Here is a 21,052-nt window from a genome sequence, read left to right as displayed (position 1 = left end):
GAATTAATTTAAATATTCGGTTATTGATAAATATTTATACCAACCTTCATCAGACATGATGATGTTCTGGTGACTTTCGGTTTGACAATGTGCCCGCAGTTCAGTACGGTCATGAAATGTCATCGTACAGTACACACAGCTGATATTGCTGATTTTATCCAATTGCTTCTGGAAATTGTTCACCGAATTGTTATTAGCGTTGCTGCCACTGTCTTCAGCATTCGAAGATTGGTCATTTGAATTCTCTGATACAGCCTCGCTATTATGTTTAACATTACTTCCAAGCTCAAGGTTAGTATTGCCATCGGATGAGTCTGGGTTACTGACATTTACACCATCGTAATCACCGTTAGAATTTATTTCGGATTTCAGATTGGCAGTGTCGGTTTCATTCCGTTCACTGGACTGTGTGTCTTCTAAAGTTTTGTTGCTGTTGCCGTTGAAATGTTGAGACTGCTCAATTGATCGTATGTTATTTTCAATTTGATTCAATTGTTTTGTATATCTATCCGGTGGAAGGTTGTTAATAATGAGATTTTCCAACTTTGTTTCAATTTGTTCATACTCATCGTTCAACGAAGACAAAGTGGAAATGGTTGAAGTAGGTGTTGATGATGGATCAACCACAGACGAATCAGATGCAGAAGATAAAGCATCTCCTTGTGAAGGGATTGCAGCAGTCGATTCCTGATCTGCATTGAAACCTGCAGGTGTGGGAGAAGCATTAGCTGACGCCATTTTCAAAACAGATCTAAGCCGTTCCAAGTGACGGCCGATGTCCTGATTTTGGTTCTGATTCGCAGTCCACTCTTGAAGTATAACTTCTGCTTCGATGTACTTCTGTTGTTTAAACAAAGAATGTATGAGTCGCTTACGGATCTTCGATTCGGTTGTTACGGTAGGACTATTCGTCTGATTTGAAAGCGAACTACTTGATGATGCTGACGACACGGACGAAGGAGTCGGACTGGAAGATCCAGTTCCATGAATGCTGGTGTCATCACTGCTCGCAATCAATCTTAACAAAAGCCGACAGTCCTGGGCCACTAGTTCGTATTGCTGCAGTTCTAGGCAACACTCTGTTCGTCCGTATAAACAGGCAATACTACGCTCCTTGGATAATTTCGAATTGTTGGTCGAAGTGTCTAAGAGCTGGTCGTAAATATCTGTAATTTTTTTAAAAATGTAACGTTATGATTATGACAAACAATAAAAACACTAGTGTTCTACCTTTTGCCTTCTGCCACTGTCCATTCCTGAGATGCTCACTGGCTTGGTTTTCTTCGCTCATCGTCATAGAGCGCACACAGTTTCTGGTCTGCTAATTGCTGATATTGGTGCAGTTTTCTTGAATTTGTTCTGTATGTATCGCCTCTTTCTCGGCAATGTCGACCGTAGATGCTGTTCGGCCGCAGTCGGCGTATACGAGAACGTAAACAAGCCAGCGCTGCGACAAATGTCACACTCATTCGAACAAACTCGTCAATACGCGTCTTCCGGTTTCTTACTCCCGGAAGTTCCGCTTTCCTGAACCGGCACGCAAGTTTATTGGAATTTCTGCAATTATCACACGTTTTATATGATATAAAAAATCAATTAGGTACTTATAGTCTTACTGATAGAGCCTCATTTGAAAAGTGTCTTTAATGAAATATAAAAAAAACAATCAGAACTAGGTATTTACCAAACTTAAAAATGTCAATAGTAATGTTACATTCAGTAATTGTTCGAGCTTTCTGGTATGGTATCTGAGCAAAATCATAAGTTATAAGTATTAACCCAGTCCCTTATAAGCAATAATAAGCGTGCAGTCAAAAACACTGAACGAAAAGAAACTCAAAATATGCGATATGATTATATGAAAAATCATTATCTTTCTGCAAAGTTGGCAGCAGTGTAGCTGTCAGTCGGCACTAACACCACCAACACTTTGCCGCCAAAAAAGTCAGAAGTGAAAAGCGAGTGGCAAGTGGTGGACGATTCGCAAACTCACGGCACGCGATTTTGCCAAAATTTGGAAAGTGCTGCAGACATCGTTCCACTACAGGGCCAGAAAGAAGTTCCGGGACCGGTACCGCTGGCAGTCAAGCGTGCACGTGCGAAGTTGTTCCTCGGCCACCATTATCCGGATCGACGCTGAAGGCCACGAAACAAGTCGCCAAGACCATCAACCAACACCAAAGGGGTCTCAGTGAGTAAACCTTCTCCGTTTTAATTATTGTCGCCTTATTGGAATGTTCAATTCCGACAGGACCCCTTTTGTGGAAGGCTCATCCTCGAGCTGCATCGTGGCTGCGGCGACATTTCCTGGAAGCCTCACTTCATTCTGGAGACTTCCGAGAACCTTTTGCTGACGTTTTTCCGGACTCACCGAAAAGTCCGTTTGAACAGGCACGCTTGCCACTACTGGAGGCGATTTTCGGGTGCTAGTTGGAGAAGCACAATATTGTGTGGTGGAGCAGAAACAACAAAAGGCGACAATCCCGGCAAAAGATTCCAGAATTCGCCTGACTCAAGAATCCTTTTGGTTCTGATGACCAATTGTCGGCCAGAAGTCATCGCGATGTGCACTAAGTCCGACACCGTTTGTCGGAGTTGGGTGAACGACAAAACAAGCTTGCAACGAGGGAAAGGTGGTACGCGACTGCCACTGCACGCGGAAGTCACCTTGCGATCACGGAGCGAGGTGTGGTTTCCTTGCCGGATGACAGCAGAAACAAGAAGTGTGCGATTCTTGTCGTGTTCAGGCGTAATGTGGTTAGCCAGCCACAGCGGAAAGGAGTCAAAATTCTCCAATGGACAGAAATCGTGGAAAAGGAGTGCGGGATCGATATCGGGTGGAGCCAAAGTGGATCAGCGGAACTGCGATCGCTCCGGGACGCCGGACGCGACCATCAAGGAGCGCATCCTATGCGCGTTCTCAATAGCATCGGTCGATCGAAACCCGATGCCTGTAGGCGAGCAATCCGAGCGCAAGGATCAACTCAAGAAGTTCAGCGAGAGGAGGAGGAATAGGTTGGCTCCACTTACACGCACCAGGAGGGCCACTCATCCAACTAAAGAGCAGCAGCACGTAAGTCACGCTTACTTTTATGCCCTGCAGGGACAATAAAATGGGTTACACCTGATTTCGCAACACTTTCTTGCCGAAACATAATTCACGCATTAATTTATTTTTTGAGGCACCGAAAGCCATCAATTTTCTTGTCACAAATGGCGCCCAACAAAACGAACCTATTTTATTCTGTTTACGTTCGTTAATGTTATTGAAGTATTCACAATCATTATTATTTTGTGATTATGTTTTAGTGTTTAATATTTAAATATCGCTCTAGTTCAATATACCGTATCGAATTTGGTGAAGTATCTTGATAATATTTCACACTTTACTGGTTTTTACATTGAGATCCGTTACAAAGAACTATAATCGTACCTAGAATAATAACAAACTAGAAACGAGCTATGTCAACTATCTAAGGTAGTGAACAACATCATCGTACAAAACACGCCAGACGTTAACACCACTTTTTTACTGCGTGAGGCCACTTCTGAAATTCTTCACATTAGCAGTCGTCATCCCGATTTGGTCAGACAAGATTGTGACTCACCCGATTTTGACATTACCACCTATTTCGACTAAATTCATCTGATCACGACAAAAGCGGGGACTGCTGAGATCTAGCAGCAAACACCTGTATACCGATTTTTCATCACCGATTCTGACGCTACTAATTTTGACACAACCAATTATGAAAATCCCTATTGAGACCACATCGATTTTGACATCACCGATCTTGACATTACCGATTGCGACCACTGCCGATTACGACGAACCTTCCGGTTCAAAGCGCAGAACAAAATGTTATCTGCGACACATCGGTTGACATACAAACCGGATCATGCACAGTCGTTAAGGGGGTCACCAAGAAAATTCTAAAGGAACGCGATCTGGAGGCGCGGTAAAACCTCTATCTTGGACTCTTCGTGACTAAGAGGTCTAAATCCCTCTTTTCCCTAGACTTCTGTTGCTTCGTTTTAACCAGTACCACCTAAACTTCGTTATGTTTATTCCTATTTGTAAGATCTGGGCCATTATTCTTTTCAATGGCTATTAGATCTAGGATTATTGTTAAGCTGCTAAAGTGAAAGTAATATTGCTGGATTTAAATTAGGATTCGATGGACAATTTTGTCAGGTTTTCTGATACTTTTCGACACAATCTGCCATAATATGTTGGCTTAGAGTTATATTATATTTGTATATTTGCCATGACTCGATGGCTTTGAGTTTTGTTTATGTATTCGTTTGTTTATTGAGCTTAAGACACCTTTCTAGTGGGTGATTTGCCTCCAAGCTTGCCTTGGAGTGTAGTCGAACTCTCCATCGAACCCTTTGTGACGTTTTTGAAATTTTCATGGATCCTTACCATGATCCATGAAAATTTCTGCCCAAGCAGCAATGTTGTGTTACATTCAGTAATTGTTCGAGCTTTCTGGTATGGTATCTGAGCAAAATCATAAGTTATAAGTATTAACCCAGTCCCTTATAAGCAATAATAAGCGTGCAGTCAAAAACACTGAACGAAAAGAAACTCAAAATATGCGATATGATTATATGAAAAATCATTATCTTTCTGCAAAGTTGGCAGCAGTGTAGCTGTCAGTCGGCACTAACACCACCAACACTTTGCCGCCAAAAAAGTCAGAAGTGAAAAGCGAGTGGCAAGTGGTGGACGATTCGCAAACTCACGGCACGCGATTTTGCCAAAATTTGGAAAGTGCTGCAGACATCGTTCCACTACAGGGCCAGAAAGAAGTTCCGGGACCGGTACCGCTGGCAGTCAAGCGTGCACGTGCGAAGTTGTTCCTCGGCCACCATTATCCGGATCGACGCTGAAGGCCACGAAACAAGTCGCCAAGACCATCAACCAACACCAAAGGGGTCTCAGTGAGTAAACCTTCTCCGTTTTAATTATTGTCGCCTTATTGGAATGTTCAATTCCGACAGGACCCCTTTTGTGGAAGGCTCATCCTCGAGCTGCATCGTGGCTGCGGCGACATTTCCTGGAAGCCTCACTTCATTCTGGAGACTTCCGAGAACCTTTTGCTGACGTTTTTCCGGACTCACCGAAAAGTCCGTTTGAACAGGCACGCTTGCCACTACTGGAGGCGATTTTCGGGTGCTAGTTGGAGAAGCACAATATTGTGTGGTGGAGCAGAAACAACAAAAGGCGACAATCCCGGCAAAAGATTCCAGAATTCGCCTGACTCAAGAATCCTTTTGGTTCTGATGACCAATTGTCGGCCAGAAGTCATCGCGATGTGCACTAAGTCCGACACCGTTTGTCGGAGTTGGGTGAACGACAAAACAAGCTTGCAACGAGGGAAAGGTGGTACGCGACTGCCACTGCACGCGGAAGTCACCTTGCGATCACGGAGCGAGGTGTGGTTTCCTTGCCGGATGACAGCAGAAACAAGAAGTGTGCGATTCTTGTCGTGTTCAGGCGTAATGTGGTTAGCCAGCCACAGCGGAAAGGAGTCAAAATTCTCCAATGGACAGAAATCGTGGAAAAGGAGTGCGGGATCGATATCGGGTGGAGCCAAAGTGGATCAGCGGAACTGCGATCGCTCCGGGACGCCGGACGCGACCATCAAGGAGCGCATCCTATGCGCGTTCTCAATAGCATCGGTCGATCGAAACCCGATGCCTGTAGGCGAGCAATCCGAGCGCAAGGATCAACTCAAGAAGTTCAGCGAGAGGAGGAGGAATAGGTTGGCTCCACTTACACGCACCAGGAGGGCCACTCATCCAACTAAAGAGCAGCAGCACGTAAGTCACGCTTACTTTTATGCCCTGCAGGGACAATAAAATGGGTTACACCTGATTTCGCAACACTTTCTTGCCGAAACATAATTCACGCATTAATTTATTTTTTGAGGCACCGAAAGCCATCAATTTTCTTGTCACAGTAAGGTAGATTATTTAATGCCGTTTTCGTTTTTCTCCACTGGCGCGGGGCAAAACTTTCTCTGAATAAACAAACAGAATTGTCACCCGCGACGATGCAAATATATGGTTGCTAAAGTCAACCTTATGCTTACCCCCAACACTGACAATTTCCGCCTGCTTGAGGTTCAAACCTCGGGCAAAACTAGTGGACTTTTGAATTAATAAACGAACACAATAACAGCATTTCGGGCAAAACTCGTGGACAACTAGGTTACCACTGCTAATAAACGAAAACACTATAAGGCTATTTAAGATCTGTGAACCGAATTGGAACTTTGGCAACGACTTTTAGCATGAAAACACGTACTCAGAGCTGGTAAAAATTGACAGCGTTAAAGATGGCTACTGTTTTTTTTCCAATCATCATCACTTTCCCAAACTTCAACTATGCACCGAGCCGCAGTCAGAGATCATTAGCAGGCTGATAAACATCATCGTCAAGAACTCAATGATAGTAAGCATAGTAAATATTCAATATCATGGGTTTCCATTGAGTTGACGGCCTTCTAACGGCGTGTTCGTAAATTGATTTTTTTCTATCGAAGTGATTTTTTCTATCGATGTTGGCGTTCGTAATTTAAACAAACTGTATGCAAAAGCATTGGAAGGTGATTTGACATCTACCAAACAAATCGATGCACATCACCCAAACAAATCAGTTTACGAACACGCCGTAAAATTTCCTTCCCATGCCGGCTGTTGATATTTAAAGGTTTTTATTTCTCATCTAACCTGGCAACAGCGAAATTTCCATATTATTGTTATATAGTCGAGCTGCTTACTAGATAGCCCATAAAACGAACTGCAATCTGTTTCAGAAACATATAGGATTTCCCCGCCTTTTTATTTCCCATTCAATTTTAACGCACAGTCACGTGTGCATGAATGTACACCCGAATTTTGCTAAATATCACGGTACCCATTTTCTGTGATTATTAAAGATCATAGATCATGTCGATCACAAACTCAGTAGCACGTTGACATACATTTGCTCGCTAAATCTCAGCAACTGGCTTTGTCACTGCAATTAACAAAGTGATTGGGTATGGGTCGAAGCTATCAACGAAAACGCTCTAGACTGATCAACCACGTGTTATGATGGCATGCCTTTGGTTCAAGAAATGATGATGATTTCGATCTAGCTGGCATTTTCATTAAATGTCAGTCGTTAACCATCACCATTACCAGCTCTGCGGACTAGAATTGGAACTTGGAATGTTTTGACCCTTGCCCAGCCAGGTAAGCTGGCTCAACTTGCTAGAGAAGCTAGCCGCCTCAAGCTAGAGATATTGGGACTGAGCGAAGTCCGTTGGCCTAACACTGGAGAACACAAGACACAGTCTGGGCAAATACTGCTTTACTCTGGCATACGAGGAGAACACGCTTCTCGGGAACGAGGAATTGGTTTCCTATTAAGCCCGCAGGCCCATGCGGCCCTTATAAGATGGGAACCGATCAACGAAAGAATAATCGTAGCCAGATTCAGAACACGGGTTAGAAACCTTACAATGGTCCAGTGTTATGCGCCAACTGACGTTGCCGATTTGCAGGAGAAAGAGCAGTTTTACAGTCAATTGAACAGCGTGGTTGAGAGAATTCCGAAGGGTGACATTCAAATCCACTTAGGCGACTTCAACGCAAAGATTGGCTCCGATAATCAGGACCTTGAGCGCATCATGGGGCGCCATGGCCTAGGACAGATGAGCGAAAACGGAGAGCTGTTTGTAGAATTTTGTGGCAACAACAACATGGTGATCGGAGGACCGCTCTTCCCCCATCAACCAGCACATAAGGTCACTGGGTATCCCGAGATGGCCGAATAGAAAATCAAATTGACCACATCTGCATCAGCCGATAATGGAGAAGGAGCCTTCTTGATGTCTGCAACAAACGAAGCGCAGACTTTGCATCTGACCATCACCTCGTCCTTGGCGAGATAAGACTGAGAGTTGCGCGTGTCCAACGCGTTGGGTAGAATTCAATTAAAATTTGGATGGATTTAGTTCAAAGTGCATTGTTTACATCCTGCAAGTTTTACGGCGCGTTCGTAAATTGATTTTTTTGGGTGATGCATCAGTCGATTTATTTGTTTGGTAGATGTCAAATCACTTTCCATATGCTTTTGCATACGTTTGTTTGGAATTTACGAACGCCAGCATCGATAAAAAAAATCACTTCGATAGAAAAAATCTGTTTACGAACATGCCGTTAAAGTCCTGTAATCAAAACTCGCGGAAATGGAGTCGAAAGAACAGCTCGTGCGTGATATAATCTTGCGCAATCAACACGAGAACAAGGAACTCTCGCATCGTTCCATCGCAAAAACGTTGGGAATCGCGAATTTCACGGTGTTGCGAGTGTTTCGAGGAACGATTGACCACCGATCGGAAGTCCAGAAGTGAACGGAAAAGTATTCCGTACAACACCAAAAATCACAACCGCGTATGCTTGCTGCAATACTTGTTTCCTGTAGCTGCCAAACGCGAACTGATATTCACTCAAATGTATGAAATGTATGATGTAAGACGTTTACATGGGGCATGCTTGCTTCGTGGACCAACGAAAGCAGTTACTTGTCTGCAAGCTCAACAAAAAACTTTACGGACTCAAACAATAAAGTCAAATCTGAAACTATAAATTTAATGGTTCCTTGAAGCGTTTTGGACTCATACCCACGAAATTCGATCCTTGTGTCTACACTACAATCAAAGGTGGTAAGATACTAGTCCTTTTGATGAGCCTCCCAGAAGCGTACGAGCCCATGATTATAGGAATGGAGGCATCGGGTGCGAGATTAACGGCGGACGCTGTGAAAGCAAAGATACTGCAGGACATGAAGATGTCGAATATGGCTGGTCCGAACCGAGACGGTGCGTTCTTTTCCAAACAACGATCAACGATGAAGAAACCCGAAAAATCCAGCGTGAAATGCTACACGCTACACTCATAAAAGAGGTTGCAAAAATGTGCACTATGCCGAAGACGGTACGTTTGAAAAACCGTAACTGGCATAAAGACTCGGCTCCCAACCAAAATGATGCATGACCACTACATTCAAGCGAAACAAGAAAAACATTTTATGGGATTTTCTTCCTATTGGATAATTCATCCCAGAAACGAGAAAATAAAAATTAAAACCAGAGCGCCGTGGGGAGAATCGAACTTAACTCACTAACTATATCGCATTGCCAGTCCGACATTTAAACCAGTGTACTATTTGAGCTTCATGCAGGACGAGGGATATTTGTCATAGGCTTTCTGCCACCGATCAATCACAAAAAAGAACGCTCAACGGTGGCTTCCCGGCGTTTGGCCTCCTTTCAAGGCATTCACTGACAAATCATTTGACACTTTAGTGTGTAAAATTTCACACATTTTGGAAATAAGTAGACCAACACATTAAATGTGTGAAGGTACTGCTGCACATTAATGTAAAACACCCTGTAAGGAAAAGAGATGTGTGCGTTTCACACATTATGCAGGAAGTGTTGAAAACGGTAAAATGTGTGAAATGTACATAGCTTAATAAGAAAAATGTGTTAAATAAAGCTATGTTTCAATAATCTGTAATGATTTGGAACTGAAATTAAAAATTTGTTGCTATTTCAATTGAAATCACTTTTATTTAATCAATTAAAAGATTCGCAATGGATTGGCCCTATTCAAGAGCTGGTGTGGGAATAAAAATTTCTTCCAGCGGAAAACACGGGTGGGATCTGAAAAAAAATGAAAACGATATTCGATATAGTTAAAAGGTTTGATTTTATTAGTGACGGTTACTTACCAATAATTGACTATATACGACTCAAGACGACGATTTGGTCCTAGAATTTCTACGAATTTCTGTTCCTGCGGCTATTTCTCGATTCGTGGAAAACTGATGAAGGAAAATCTGAAACAATAAGTTTTATTTCACACAGTTTTTCCTTACCCGCTTATTTCGCATAATGTGTAAATTTGGGAGTTGCATGGTGTGTAAAAATCACAAATCAGTTTGACAGCTCCATATATTTGCCAAAAATGTGTGAATTGTTTTTGTAAAATGTGTGAAATGATTTATCAGTGTTCCTTTGTCTTGCGATGGAAACGGAAAAGGGAACGGGAGTGAAGGAACGGGAAACCCATTGAATGAGAACTGTGCTTTGCTTACTGCTTTGCTTACTTTGGAGCAGAGTGCGAAGTTTAGGTGTTGGCAAGGAAAAATCATCGCACCAATGTAATTACGATCCTGATGATGTTAACGGCATGTTCTTATTTATCTCATCAAACTGCCAATGACTGCAACAGGATGTATGTACCGCCGACAGAAAACTCATGGTTGTTGTTGTTGCACTTGGGAAGTAGCTGTTTTTACATAGCTCCGCAAAACATTCGATAATTTTGTGCAAACAAGAACTGTTTACCAAATAAAAAGTGCGAATCCCGTCAAGTAGCGCCGGATGTATCCGTAAAGTTACGATCCCGAAGGAATATTACACGGATTAAAAGAATATTGTGCATACAAATTTTTACAACCAGCATCGCGTTATCCCCAAAATCCATTTTGTTTTCCCTCGCAATCCCGTACTGAGTTGTTCGGAAAAGCTCAATATAAGCTTTTTTCAAGTGTGAATGTTCACATCTCGTCAGCTGTTCGGGACAGTGTCGAAAAAAAAACAGCATAAGTTAACTCTTGCGTCGCCAAAATGGATGTGGATGCAATTATATGTGCAATTTGTGAAAAACACGAGAAAGATTTGACCAAGGTGTTAGAGTGCGTGCAGTGTTATAAGAGCCACCACTTCAGGTGCAAAAATACCCTCGGAAATGCCATCGGAAAGATGAAGAAAAGGGACTACTTTTGCTCTGCTGATTGCCAGGCGATGCACTACAAAGATAACGGAGCAAAAATTGCCGAAGAACGGGTGGTTGCTGAGATGCAGAAAATCATAGGAGAAATAAAAGAACTCAAAGTGTCTAATATCAACATGCAGGATGCCCTTAAAAATACAGTCATCGAAATTGAAAAGAGCCAAGATTATTTGGCGAACAAATTCGATACCATCATGAACGATTTCGGCGAGTTGAAATCGAACCAAATCTTGATGAAAAACGATATCAACGATGTCCAGGAAAACTGCGCCGAATTGCGTGAAACCGTGGAAAATTTGGAAAAGGAAGTGGATCGTCTGAGCCGGAAGGCACTGGACAAAAACGCAGTAGTACTTGGTGTTCCGGTGAAAGGAAATGAGTCCCCGAAAAGTGTGTTCACCGCGATAACAAAGTTGCTAGGCTGCAAGCTTCCGGATGATGCAGTAGTGGACGCAAAAAGACTGCATGAACCGAAACCGAACGCAAAAAATCCGCCGATGAAAGTTGTCTTCAAGAACGAGGAATATAAGGAAGCTGTTTTTAGCAAGAAAAGAGAATATGGTCCAATGACAGTCTCGGCTTTAGGCGGCAACTACGATGGATCAGGAAAAATTGTTATACGGGATGAAATGACATCGAGCGGACTAGCCCTCTTGCGCGAAGTAAAAAGTGCACAGAAACAGCTAGATGTGGAATTTGTCTGGCCCAGCAGAGATGGAGTCATCCTGATCAAAAAACGTCAGACTTCAAAAATCCAAAAAATTAGGGACATAAGCGATCTTCGAAAGCTACTCCAATCAGGCACCAAACGTCCTATGGCCTTTTCTGTTTCGGATTTCTCGATTCTGTCCTCGTCGGTTATTGAGCCTCCAGCCAAGCGTCGCTGTAATAAAATACGAACTTTTTCAGTAACCTGTAAACACAAACATCTTCACACCTAATTTTAAGAATATAGTTTATGAAAGCAAAAGCGATTGTTTTATCTAATAAATAAAGATGAGTTTGACTATATATGTTTGTATGCACCTTATACAAATCCACACCGCTTAACCGATCAGTCTGAAATTTGGTACAGTTATGTGTTTGGACCATGGGAAGGTTTTAGTAATAGTTTCGAGCCCCTCCCACCTGAGAAAAGGGACCCTCCCATAGAACTTTCGTTTTTTTCCCACAAACCAATTCACCCCAGAATTCGTTCAATTTGGCTTATTTTGGCAAACGTTTGCTGATTGATTTTATTGCGCTTCAACTGCCCCGGCTGGGTATAGTATCGACCCCCATTTGCCGGTCGATTTTTCGTCGTTTGGACATGGCATGAGACGGAGAACAAACTAACATTGACCGACGTGTGTCGGAAGTGTGAATTTTCATGTTTCAAATAATGTCATAATGCATGCATGCAAATAAACAAACAAACATACATAGTAATTTTACTATTTAAATCAAGCTTCTCGCTCCTCCTAATCTTTATCATAACACATACTAGTTTCATCATGAAACATATTAATTTTACTAGGGACGAAGTAAAACAAAGCATCATTTCATTGACAATTTTACTAGAACGCAGTCGAATTTACTATGCGCAGCCAAATTGAGCACATGGTAAAATAGCTATGCGTAAGGTATTATAAACAACAAAACATAATTGACTCAAAAATATGGTCGCCTGTTGTTCGTTTAAACCACGGATTTAGTAATTTTACTATGCTTTTTTTTTGTGTGTAGAGAAAGAAAAAATCATTAGATTCAGAGTTACATACAGTTGCGTTCAAAAAAGAATAAAATTGCGTGAAGCTGCGCACCCACTTGCAACTTTGATAAACTGCCATTTCTCTCTCGGTTGATATTTTTTCATGAAAATTTCACACAATTTAGTTCAACTATCCAACTAACACTCTACAAAATTTGAAGACTATACAATGCCGGGAAACAAAGATACAGCTATTCCCGTAAAAAAGGGAAATTTGGAATTGCTTCACTAAATTTGCTGTATCTTTGACAATTTTCATTGAAAACCTTGAAATTTAGTACAAAGATTTAAAAATGTTTGATCTGATATCATGCCAAATTTCGTCAAATCGATTAACGTGATCAAAAATGGTGCTGGGTAGATAATGAGGTTCATTATCGCCCAGCAGACGATTTCATTCTTTTTTGGACAGATGTTTGTAAGGAAAACATCGTAATCCATGTATTCTTGATTTTTTCTTTCAAAAAATTAAAATGTTTCATAAAGAATGTTGTAAATTGATAAAAACTTCATTCGTGCTTTGTTTAGAAATAGAAATTGTTCCAACAGAGCTGGTATTGAAACACAAGAACGAATTGAACACTCGATGTAATTGTGTATCAAATTTGTTTATTGGTATAATTAGCAGGTCATTTCTGAAACTCTGTTCTTCTTAGTTTGAACTCTGTTGAAACATTTTCTCTTCCTAAACAAAGCAAGAATTAAGTTTTTAGTTTTTTTTTTTTAATATTTTTTATAATAAATTTTGATTTTCTGAAAGAAAAAACCAAGAATACATGGATAACAATATTTTCCATACAAACATCTGTCCAAAAAAGAATGAAATCGTCTTCTACCTCATTTTTGATCACGTTAATCGATTTTGACGAAATTTGGCATGATATCAGATCAAACATTTTTATATCTTTGAACTAAAATTCAAGGTTTTTCAATGAAAATTGTCAAAGACACAGCAAGTTTAGTGAAGCAATTCCAAATTTCCCTTTTTTACGGGAATAGCTGTACTTTGTTTTCTGGCATTGGAAAGACTTCAAATTTTGTAGAGTGTTAGTTAGATAGTTGAACTAAATTGTGTGAAATTTTCATGAAAAAATATCAACCGAGAGAGAAATGGCAGCTCATCAAAGTTGGAAGTGGTTGCTCAGCTTTGCGCGATTTCATTCTTTTTTGAACGCAACTGTATAAGTTGAAGGCTGCAATTTCAACGCTTTGATAGCCGCCGGGGAATCTAAATGGGGGATTAGAAAATTGATTAGATGATACAATTTGAGGTTTTTAGTTTGATACAATCCTTTTTCATTGGCCAATTTATTTATACTTTTTGATTTATTTTTGGTCATCGATGTGTTCAATTCAACAATCCAATTTTGAAAAAAAAACCGTTTGGTACTGCGAGTTCAAACAAATGATTTCAAAGAATTTTAACATTCATCACTCTTCAAAATAATGAGTGGAACTCAAATAAGACCATTTTCATAACATTTGAATGGTTATTTCGGTTCAGAGATGATTTCTTTTCGATAACTCCAAGAAACTTTTAGTGCAACTTTCAACATTAAAAAAAACAGTGTTAAATTAAAAAAGCGAAAAAAGCAAACATACAATTGAAAACATGCCAAATGAGTCTTAAACATGGTTCAACAAGGTTCGGAAGTGTTTTAAGAAATTTTTAATTAAATAAAACTTTAATATACCATTGTACAGGGAGATCATCCATCTTGAAAAGTGGGATAGTCTCCAAAAGAGATTAAAGTTTTTTGTGATAGAGAAGAAGGAAATTATTTTGAAATTCAATTCATAATCCTTAAAACTATAAGCTTCTTCTAAAAAAATGAAATCGATAAAAACAGTGAATAATCTCAATAAAAACTTTTAAAAGACTTACAAAACTTACGTGACCAAACATGGGCCCAATTTCTTAGAATGATGAATATAAGGCTTCCAATATTTCGAAAAATCAAACGACTCATTTTGATTAATATCTTTTGTGAACCCGAGCAAGGCCGGGTAAAATCAGCTACCTAGTTAATCTATATATATAAAAAGCAATTTCTGTATGTTTGTTTGTTTGTTTGTTTGTCCCGTTTGTCCTCTATAGACTCAGTCGTCTTAAGAGCTAGAGGTCTGAAATTTGGCATGGATGCTCATTAGGACCAGGAATGATGAAAAATGATTTTATATTTTCGGATGACCCCTTCTGAAGGGGGTCGTCCATAGAAGACAAATATTGTTTTCGTGACATTGACGTTACTTTTCGTCGGATCGTGTTGAAAATTTGCACATGAGTGTTTTGAGAGACAAGCAATCGATTCCTGGTATCAAAGTTAGGAACAGGGGTCAGCCAAAGGGGTCGTCCATAACAACTGTTCAATGTTTCAGCGATTTTGAGGTTATTATACATTGAATTGATATGAAAATTTCTACAAAGCAGTTTTAGGTGACGTGCAATCGATTTCAGCTATTAAATTTTGTGTGAGGGGTCGGCAAAAGGGATCGTCCATACAACACAAATAATGTTTTGGCTATATTGGCGTTATTATAGATCGCTTTGCGATGAAAATTGGCACATGAGTGTTTTGAGGGACGAGCAATCGATTTCAGATATCTAATTTTGGGTGAGGGTCAGCCAAAGGGGTCGTCCATATGAACTATTCACTGTTTCTGCGATATTGACCCTAATACACATTGGATTGTGATGAAAATTTGCACATGGGTTCATTGGTTTTAAGGGACGAGTAATTAATTGCACGTGTCAAATTTTGGATCAAGGGTCAGCAAAAGGGGTCGTCCATATTAATTGTTTAATGTTTTCGCTATTTTGTCGTGATTATGCATCAGATTGAGATAAAATTTTGCACAGGGTAGGTTTGAGAGAAAGGCAATTGATTTCAGGTGCCCACTATTGAATCAGGGGTCGGAAAAAGGGGTCATCCATACGAAATTTTTACTATTTCCGCAATATTGTCGTGATTGTACATCTAATTGTAATGAAAACAAGTAGATACATGGGAGGTTTCCAGCATGGACAAATGATTTCAGAAGTCACATTTTGGGCAGAGGTCAGCAAAGGAAATCGTCCCTATTAATTGTTCAATGTTTTTGCAATAATTAAATTAATTAAATGGACAATCGATTCCTGGATTTAAATTTTGAATCAAACGAAAAAAAAAGGATTATCCATATAATTTTTTTTTCATCAATAATTCTGTTATTGAGTATCGGATCTATGTGAAAATTCATACACGGAAGTTTCACAGCACGGATATGATCTATTCCTGATTTCAAATTTTGTATCAAAGAACAGAAAAAGGGGTCGTCCTGCTTAAAACTTTTGCAGTAATTTCTTTTTTATGCATCGGATCGAGACAAAAATTTATTTTTGAGAGTTTTACAGAACGGGCATACAAATCCTGATTTCATATCAACTGTTTCATGTTTTTGCGATAATTGCATGATTATGCATCCGATCAAGATTAGAATTCATACACGGGTGTTCTTTTCGACAGTCAATATCAGTTTGATAGACTATAAAAAGGGTGTGTTTAAAATAATGTTTTATATTGTATTCAATATTATCTTAAAAATGCATACCAATTACCTTTCACGCACACACACACGCTCATCACATATAAGAAGTTGAAAGCGAAACGGAGTTCGTACGGGATAAGCTAGTAAAAATATAAGGAACAAATGTGGTCTTAAGCTTTTGCAGTGGAATATCCGGGGTATGAATAACATGGATAAATTCGACACCCTCAAACATTTCCTCGATCTTTATCACAGCCAAATTGATGTTCTAGTCATAAGCGAGACTTGGGTAAAACATGGAGACACGGATATTTTTAAAATCCGTGGTTGCGATAGCTTTTTTTCTTGTCGTTCTGCCTCGCATGGAAGCTTAGCTGTTTACGTCCGCCTCGATAAAAAATGTTGTCTGGAAAAGATCGATTCTGACGACGGCTTCCATTATATTCAATTAAAAATACATATGTACGGCAAACAAATTCAATTGCACGCTGTATATCGCCCTCCATCTTATCGCTTCGCTGACTTCGCTGAAAAATTGGAAACAAATCTTAGCAGCAACAGTACTAGCCAGAAAGAATGTGAACATAAGTTGTTACTTGGTGACACAAACGTTCCAGTGAATACGCCAAATCACAATACCGTCGGGGAATATCTGCGCATTCTCGAGTCCTGCAACATGTTTGTAACAAACAATGCTATAACACGACCATCTAGTGGTAATATATTAGATCACGTAGTCTGCTCGGGTAGTCTCCATTCATCAGTCTGCAATGAAACGATTCCCACAGAAGCAAGTGACCATTCAATAATTGTCACCACACTGTACTTCAATCAACCACGTTCCATCCAAACTCTCAGTAAGCAAATAATAAATCAGCAGCAATTGAATACTGAACTAGCAGCGGCTCTGGAAAGTATACCTTCAGGAGCTGACGCAAATAGAAAAATAAATTACATTATTGAAAAGTATAATGATATTAAGAATAGAGCTAGCAATACGGTAACCATTTAAGCCAAGGTAAAGGCCCATTGTCCATGGATGACTTTTGACGTTTGGCATCTCATGTCCGCTAAGAAAATCTGTTGAAAGCAAGTAGGCGAAACCCCACAGATCAACGACTAAAAGAACTCCCAGCAAACATTTTTGTAGGTATATTTCTCAACAAACTTTGCTATACGTTTCATATACATTATAAAATCATCTTATATAACTCGAAAAAAACAGCATTTACGTACTAAAGTGGAGGCAATATACATAGATATTTTTAACTTCTGGCTTATGCGATAAGTGTTGTAAAAATTGGACGATATACAACACCTTTTACCGTACATCCTGACAGTATGCGAGAGAGCGCAAGTTCTGCTCTCAATGCATGCAAACCGTTGCCAGCGACAATATTTGCTGCTTCTCTCATTGGACAGTTTAACCAAATGGACCCTCTGATTTTTAGAAATCTGGTTGCACTGTTAATCGCAGAGAGAACAACAAGGTTGTTTTCTCACTTGAATCCCGCACGCGGGAGACAAATTTGCAAACATGGCGCAATTTTGTCATATCCGAGTCGGTAGACTTTAACTAACCATTTTTACGATCATTTACTAGGTTTGGTAGGAATTACGATTTGCTTTAACATTGTTAACGAGTTAAACTGACATTTCTAATACGATGTTATGTTAGCTGGGCTATTAAAACAGGCTTCCAAGAAGCTCAATGATAAAAAGAGGCAGTGCAAACAAAGATATTATCTTAAAATTTTGCAAACTGCTACCCCAAAAAAGTCTTGGGATGTTCTAAATGAGGTCATGGGCCGTAAAGGCAAAAACTCACGAAATGTGTCTCCAATAGTAGACGGAAACATCAAAACCGACCGAGCGCAAGCGGCAAGAGCCTTAATGACCTTTTCTGCAACATTGGGCATAACCTAGCCTCGGAAATTGATGGCGACAAGGACATCTACAAATTTGGCACGTTAAGACCGCATCATTCGTCGCTGTTCATGCGACCTGTATCGCTTGAGGAAATTATCGTCCTGATCAACAATCTGAACACCAACAAGGCATCGGGGCCAGATAACATTTCTGCATCCATTATTAAAATCCATCATCTAGCCTTCGCAAAAATCCTGAGAGATGTATTCAACGAGATTATCGAGACCGGAGCCTATCCAGAAGCTCTTAAGCTAGCACGGGTAACACCAATCTTCAAAACGGGTGATAGAACGATCTTGTCCAACTATCGTCCTATCTCAACACTGTCTGCTATAAATAAAATATTGGAACAGCTGATATCGAGCAGGTTGAGCAACTTCCTAGAATCTCAAAATCTTCTAAGCGACAGACAATACGGATTTCGGAAGGGATGTGACACACTTACAGCGACCGGAGAACTGTTTGAGGAGGTCTACAACGACCTCGACAATCGGCGCTACACTGGGGTATTATTCTTGGACCTCGAAAAAGCATTCGATACGATCAACCACGAGTTGCTGTTGAAGAAACTGGATGCTCATGGCATACGTGGACCCCCTCTCAAGCTACTGGAGAAAATCTCAAATCGGCTGCAATTTGTATCCTGGTACGGTAAAAACAGCGACAGGAAATCCCTCACCATAGGAGTTCCGCAAGGAAGCAACCTGGGGCCTCTAATGTTTCTCATCTTTATTAACGACCTATCAAAACTGCAACTCAATGGGACACCGCGCATGTTTGCTGACGACACCTTGATCTCCTACAGTAGCCCTGATCCCGTTCAAATCGTCCACTGGATTAGTAGAGACCTGGTAGCTTTGAATGAGTTCTTCAACTGTAATTTGCTTTCGTTGAACACAACAAAAACAACATACATGCTATTCAATTCCGGACGTCGCGTCATTCCTGAATTGCCAACGATGAACCTTGTGTAGCATTATAATTAAGTTTGTCTAGCTATTTTGTTTTGAGCGTGTAGTAAGTGAGTCAAAAACCTACCAAAGGCTGAGTGTTTAGAAATAAGAGTGTAGCTGTCAAACGCGCACGTGGAAAAAAAAACAACACAAACAAAGAGCAACGAACAACAACAATCATCATCGTACTTAAACAACCAGAACAAGAAAACGGTTAAGCGGTTAGTTTCGCCATCGCTTTAATTGGTGGATAGAAAGTGCCTGCAATCATTGGTGTACCGGAGCCGCAGCCATCGGTCAAGGAAGATATCCCGGATTGCTCGGTGAAAAGGTGAGACAGCACGACCACTTTAATCGGATCAGATGAACCAATTTAGATTCCTCCAGCTAACAGACAACGGACTGAAGGGTAACACTTATACCGTATTTGTTTTCTCCCCTCGATCAGTGCTCCACCGTACCCGACAAAAACAAACACAAATCGTCGCCAGTGTATTGCTACCTCACTCACTCACACGCTCTCTTGCAACACTGGCAAAATTATCGGTGGGCCACCGTCCGTAAGCAGAACTCCGACAGGTCAAAACCAGTGCAACACCGTCAAAATAAACAAACAGTTTGACAGCACCTAGTGGTGCACCAGTGCAACACTCGGCATAAACAAATATGGTATTAGCAGCATCGACCGAGCCAATACCGACAAGAGACAATCTGTGCGGAAGCAACGGTTGATGTTAGCGTCGTGTTTGGAGAGGAAATTGAAGACGAAAGAACAGTCGTAGGCATCGTAAACCAGATAGAAGGAGAAGAAGCCGCTGCCCTGGTAACCATAAAATTCACAGTGGTAATTGGAAGTTAGAGAACGAAAACGACCCCGAGCGGGTGAGTAGCAAAAGCATTGGCCGAAAAATAGAAATGCTAAGCCAGATCGTAAATTAATAGGTCGTTTTTGGGAGCTGAGAAAATCGCTTTTCGGGACTCGATTTTCGCCATCTTGGTTTTGCGAGTCCCGTTTTTGCGAAATCAAGCTGCGGACGTGAGGAGAGCGAGCCGGAAGTCGTCGGAAGTGCTCCGGGCAGCTGCGGCACGCCCGTCGAAGCAGTGCAGTCAGGCAGGGTTGCCAGTAAACCAGATACGACTGTGATATTACGAAAGAAGCTGTGATACACCTGTGCCGTCCAAGCAGCTGTGATATGATTGTTGTGCGTTTGATGTTAGAGTAGGAAAACGGGCCCGTGAGTAGTAATAATGTAAGCTAGCATAAGTTCTGAAAATGTCGTGTATAAGTAAATAATTATAATTGCTACAAGTTTTGGGTTTTGAGTGTTTGTGTTTTGGGATTTAGTTAGCCGTGCAGCACACACTGAAAATCAGTGGTGCTTAACCTGTTTCACTTGTTAACACCGAAATACATCGAGTCAGGGATTACAAATACCTGGGATTAACACTCGATGAAAATCTAACCTGGAGTGTGCACATCGAGCAGTTAAAAAAAAGTTAGCACCAGTCTGCGGCGCACTGTGGAAAATGTCCTCCTTCATTCCAACTGCATGGCTCAAGAAACTTTACTTCGCGCTCTTCCACTCGAGACTGCAATACATGGTATCACTGTGGGGAAGCTCAACTCGGAGTCGTATAAGGGAATTCAGTGCCTGCAGAACCGAGCGTTAAAGGCTGTATTCAGGAAACCCTTCTTGTACCCTTCAGAATCGCTGTACAATGACCCCGAGGATTCAATCCTACCAATCCGCGGTTTACGGGACTTCCAGAGTGTAACGTTTATACACAAACTTTTGACCAGGGACCGAAAACAGCACGAACACAGTAAGTGCAACACAATTTGATGACACGGCACATCCGAAACGAAACTGTGCTGTGTCTGTGTTGATCTTCTTTTGTTGCGTGTCGGCCGCAACACAGCACAGTACTGCATGCGACACAAAATCCGACACAGTTGACGACTCAGTGTGTTCGTGTGCCGGTCCCGAAACGATGAGATTTTAAATGTTGCAAATCTGCCAGCAGGGGAACT

The 21,052-nt window shown here is 40.9% G+C and overlaps 1 protein-coding gene across 1 annotated transcript in view; it reads right to left on the bottom strand.

Moving 5' to 3' along the window:
- The window catches only part of LOC129742429 (probable helicase with zinc finger domain), a 43,254-nt gene that overhangs the window by 9,270 nt on the left and 12,932 nt on the right, over window positions 1-21,052 (bottom strand). The window contains exons 3-4 of the mRNA XM_055734327.1: window positions 1,231-1,557; window positions 45-1,166 (exon numbers count right to left, since the gene is read on the bottom strand). Of these exons, the coding sequence (XP_055590302.1) occupies window positions 45-1,166; window positions 1,231-1,297 (1,189 nt within the window). The 5' untranslated portion in view covers window positions 1,298-1,557. The remainder of the gene's footprint in view (window positions 1-44; window positions 1,167-1,230; window positions 1,558-21,052) is intronic.

The sequence above is a fragment of the Uranotaenia lowii genome, chromosome 2 (genome assembly GCF_029784155.1).
Source record: "Uranotaenia lowii strain MFRU-FL chromosome 2, ASM2978415v1, whole genome shotgun sequence".
In the NCBI taxonomy this organism is placed as follows: Eukaryota; Metazoa; Arthropoda; class Insecta; order Diptera; family Culicidae; genus Uranotaenia; species Uranotaenia lowii.
The sequence above is the reverse complement of the archived record's forward strand: the minus strand, read 5'-3'. Positions and strand labels throughout refer to the sequence as shown.